Consider the following 4673-nt stretch of genomic DNA (forward strand, 5'->3'; position numbering starts at 1 on the left):
TCAAGAACTGTACATCACACCAACCACCCACATACACACACACACCTCAGTGAAAGTCATTTTACAAAGTAAATCTTTGTGTGTTCGGCCATCTTTGTCCTGTTCATCAAGAACTGACTGTGCTTTATAACATAAAATAGAAGATTATTAATTTCATTACACATTCATTTCATATTTATTTCCCAGGAATCTCCATAAGGCACATTGAGGTGTACCAATATCAGATTAAACAACTTATGTGAAGCTGCTGTCACCCATTATCAGCAGGACACCAAAGAGATGCAATTATTTTATCTGATGTATAAAGAATAGTTCTGTGAAATTAACATTCACATTCAATAAAGAAAGACGCTGCAAAAATATACCTCAGGTGAACTACAAGCACTGACAAAGGAATTAAGTACTAATAAGTAGCATTTGGGCAAAAACAATGTTATCAGTGCACCTTTAAAAGTCTCATTTAAAACAAGTTTAGGCACAGGGCAATGATCGAAAGGCACTTTTGGTCAGTTTTAAGGCAATAATAGCATCAATATGCTTGCGTTAACTCTCCATGTTTCCCACTGCAATAAGGCAACTTCAGCCATAATGGGACACAAATAAAAAGTTTCACCAACTATTGAATAAATGTCAGAAAAGGAACCGCAACACTTTTATATAAAATCCCATCTCAACCCTAACCCAGAGTCACAGACAACCCTGGTGTTTGCACAACAAAAGATCTTGGACAAGACTCCAAAAGGTCAAAAGGCCAATCAGAACGCAAATATAGAGTCACAACCAAAAGAGGAAAAAATCAATATCAAGCCAGTCCTCTTGTTGCAACCAGGGGTCAATAGAGTGGGGAGTAGGAAACTGACTGAAGTGATGTCAGCTGACCTCACCTCTAAAGAAAATATCCCTGGTTCTAACAGTAAGAAAGTGAAGGTTACATGTGGTAACACAAATTCCATGTTGTGCTTGAAATTATTCTGACATTAACAAGGATAGTTTGGATTTTTTTGAAGTGGGGTTGCAAGAGGTACTCATCAATATACACAGTAGATGTCGGTCAGCACGCCCCTGGTTTGAGGAAGCAGACAGGAGTATTGCTATGATCTAAGCAATGTACTGCTGTGGACGAGGCAACAGCAAAATGTATTTCAGCCACCTAGACAAAAAATCAGTATCAGGTAATGAAAAACTTTGGGTAAGTACCTCTTTCAAACCCACTTCCATAGGGATAGTTTGCATTTTTAAAAGATGTTTGTCAGTATGCCCCCAGTTTGCCAAAACAGCTGGAGTGCCAAAATGTAAGCTAAGCAATGTACTGCTGTGGACTGGGGGCAACAGCAAAATGTATTTTAGCCTCCAAATAAAGTCCCACCTAAAAAAAAAAGTGTACGTTATATTGAGAGTATTTTCACTGCTTTACCTTTCTGTCAGAGAGCCCGTAACAACAGGGAATCCGTCAATGGCTTCAGTTCCACGTTTACGCTCTCGTCAAAGCCACCAGACTCCATTGACAAAAACAGTCATTTTCGCTTGCTGAGCACTGGAGGTGCTGGTCTACTGTTAGTTTGTAGTATTGTGTGACTTTGGTGAATCCAAACTAACCCTTTTAAACACCAAAGTTACACAATAACACAAACACAGAAACTGATCGAAGCAGCGGTAGACCAGTAGCTCCTGCGCTCAGCGATGTTTAAACACTGTGTTTTTTCCAGTGGAGTCTGGCTTTGGAAAGAGCGATATGGAAGCATCACTTCCCCCTTCCCCCTTCCCCCATCAAATACTCTCAGAATTTTTTAAAGTGGGACTTCTTTTAGGTGGCTAAAATACATTTTATTGCTGGCCCCCCATCAACAGCAGTGCATTGCTAAACTTCCATCCCATTCCATTCCACATGCTGATCACCTTCTACTATAGGTAAGAAATTGACAATGGATAAGTACGTCATACAACCCCACTTCCAAAAATTAAAACTATCCATTCAAAACAGTCAACTTCAAAGAAACAGTTTCTAAATAAACTACTTTCCTGTTATATTTAAGATTGTCATGCACATTTTGATTGAACTTGTAAGTCTGTACATTACATGAGCCTTTTTGTTGTTGCACTTAAAATCGTACCATAAAAAGCACATGTAAAAAGCATCACAGCTGAATGGTTCACAAAAGCAATGCAAGACATTCACAACACACCAGCACATTGAACTTTGTGACTAAAACAACATCCTGTGCAATGTTCTCAGTCAAAGAAATATATTTGCAAATAAAATTGCAAATAAGTGTGTGTCTATGCACACTATGACATACTTCCCATCACTGTGCAATAAATCTAATCTAATGTTTTGGCTTGAAAGACCTGGATGCAGGATATTGAACAGCTTGCATTATACACACAAATATCAAGAAAGTCTTTGGCAATTGTGCAGCTTTGGTGATTAAAAACAAAAGACAAGTTTAGCTGTGTACATGCAGCATTCTTGGACTTGAATTGGTCCTTTTTCATGGAAGACCTTGCTAGGAGAGAAAATTAGTACACTCCAAATGAAAACTGCAGACTCCGAAACCCTGAAAAGTTACATATGAATGGCACATCTGCAGAACAGCAATTAACATTTTTTCCCCATATTACTTGGAGAAAAGATATAGTTCAAAGGCGTGTGGCGTAGTTATTGCATAGAAAATGGTCTCGAACATCTCCCCATCCTCCGTTCTTCATGTGCGCCTTGTGCTCCACTGCTTCTGCACCACTAAGGACAAGAGAAGGAGGGAAGAGGCTGTCCTTGCCTGTTTTAAGGCTCTCCTCAACCTTCTGTGAGGCCCACTCTGGCCTGCAGTTCTCCTTCTGGTGAAGGCCACAGTCTCCTGTGTGGAGGACCCTGGAGCCCTGTGCCACAAGCACTTTGACAGGCTTCGATATGCAGGTTCCTGAGAGGTGCTGCAGAGTCCAGTCCCAGTTGTAGTCATCGTAGGTGCAAAACTCATTGTTACAGCCCATTAGCTTGTAGTACATCTCCCTGGAGATAGCCATGCCTATGTTGTGTTTGGTGGACAACCAACCAGTGGTCAACACCTTATTGGACAGTCTGGTAAAATCAGTCAGGTCATTGTGGTTACCCAAAGCCAGCATGTCACAATCTGGGCAGCTGCTTTTCCTGAACTCTATCATTAATTTATAAAAATGGAAAAAGTCAGGTAAGATGTAATTGTCCTCCTCCAGAAAGACCACAAAGCCACTGTAGCCCTGCATCGCCTGCACTCGCTCCCACACAAAGTGCAGCTTCCACCACCAGTGGTGTTTGGTTTGAGTGATGAAGGCCTCTCTGTAGTGTCCATAGGAGTCAGGGTGTTCTGCGTTAATACATCCTGTTTTCAGAGCGTTGTCCTTGGATATGTCTCGGGGGCAGTCTCGTGGATCCTTCCCAGGAAACTCATTGGGATACAGCTGGGTGCTGAAAGGGAAATAAATTTGCAGTACTTTGCAGAAAGTTATCCCTTGCACAATGGCGTTGATTTCCTCTGAAAAGTAGTCATGGCTAAAAATGAGGAGGAAGCTGTGGACCTCAGCAGCTTTCTCCAGTGACTTGATGAGCAGTCTGAGGTATTCAGGCCTGTTATGGACCTGCACAACCAGCACCAGCTGAGGCTCCCCTGGAAACCTGTCCGCATTGTGAACAAACTGCTTGTAATTGGCACTGTAAACGGACTGAGTCAATTCTGGAAGCGAATTAAAGTTAAACTTCACCGTGTCAAAAACTTGCATGCCCTGATTTACCTGAACGTCATTTTTAAGTCCAGCTGTGTCATTATCGGACACTAACAACACACGTGTTAAAGACAGGAGCGTCACGAGCACGAAGGAAACACCCAGCAGCGCGAGCAGATTCCTTTTGAGCAGCCGAAACCTCATTTTCTCAAATTAAAAACAGACCTTGGCAAACAACAGCGACGGCTTTCATTCACCATATCGCACGAGCCTTCATTGTAAACTCGTTTGCAACACTGCTTCCCCGTGCAGTGCAACTCCAACTCTTGTTCTTAATAGTCCAATGTCGCGTGACGCGTGTCCTAAACCAAGTGTCAAACGTTTCTTGATGGCTGCTTCTCCTCTCGTTGGACTGTCTGTCCACATGAAAGCCGTGCAGTTTGCCAAATACTCGCTCCAGCCGCTTGTCTTTACCACCTGTGGAAAAAGTAGAAAAAGCGAGGTGACTAAGTTATGTACACGTTATGTATTACATTGGCGTTAACAGGAAGCTAGGTCGCCGCGGTTAGCTTCGTTTGACTTACCCAAACTAGGTGCACTGTGTCAACAGGCTCATACCAGGAAGAGGCTGATGGGACTATGATACATCTAAGACTACAACTTATTGACTGCTGACGTGTACAACCCAGCCAACGGGGGAGAGACTGAGTTCCTGCTCAACGAATCATTGTCCTACCTATAGTTGTGTAATATGAGAAGGACATGTATATCAGACAGTGTTTGAATCGTTAAAAGCAGGAAAATCTACTTCAGAAAGCAAATACCTTTACACACTGGAACAGGGCCGTAATCACCCTCCATGGGGGTGTGGGAGGAATGCCCCCCTCCGCCCAGGGTACATTTTTAGAAATTTAACAGCTAATAGGACCATTTGAAATTATTTTTTTTAAAAAACATTGATTATTCATTACTTACTATGC

The 4673-nt window shown here is 42.2% G+C and overlaps 1 protein-coding gene across 1 annotated transcript; it reads right to left on the minus strand.

The window, feature by feature from the left end:
• Positions 1-208: 208 nt before the first annotated feature.
• On the minus strand, positions 209-4380 carry LOC125897386 (alpha-1,6-mannosyl-glycoprotein 2-beta-N-acetylglucosaminyltransferase). Its single transcript, XM_049590696.1, has 2 exons — positions 4278-4380; positions 209-4170 (listed from the first exon to the last, which is right to left on the minus strand). The coding sequence occupies exon 2, from the start codon at positions 3895-3897 to the stop codon at positions 2638-2640; it is 1260 nt and encodes a 419-aa protein (XP_049446653.1). The 5' UTR covers positions 3898-4170; positions 4278-4380; the 3' UTR covers positions 209-2637.
• Positions 4381-4673: the final 293 nt, after the last annotated feature.

Source organism: Epinephelus fuscoguttatus, linkage group LG11, assembly GCF_011397635.1.
Source record: "Epinephelus fuscoguttatus linkage group LG11, E.fuscoguttatus.final_Chr_v1".
Classification (NCBI taxonomy): domain Eukaryota; kingdom Metazoa; phylum Chordata; class Actinopteri; order Perciformes; family Serranidae; genus Epinephelus; species Epinephelus fuscoguttatus.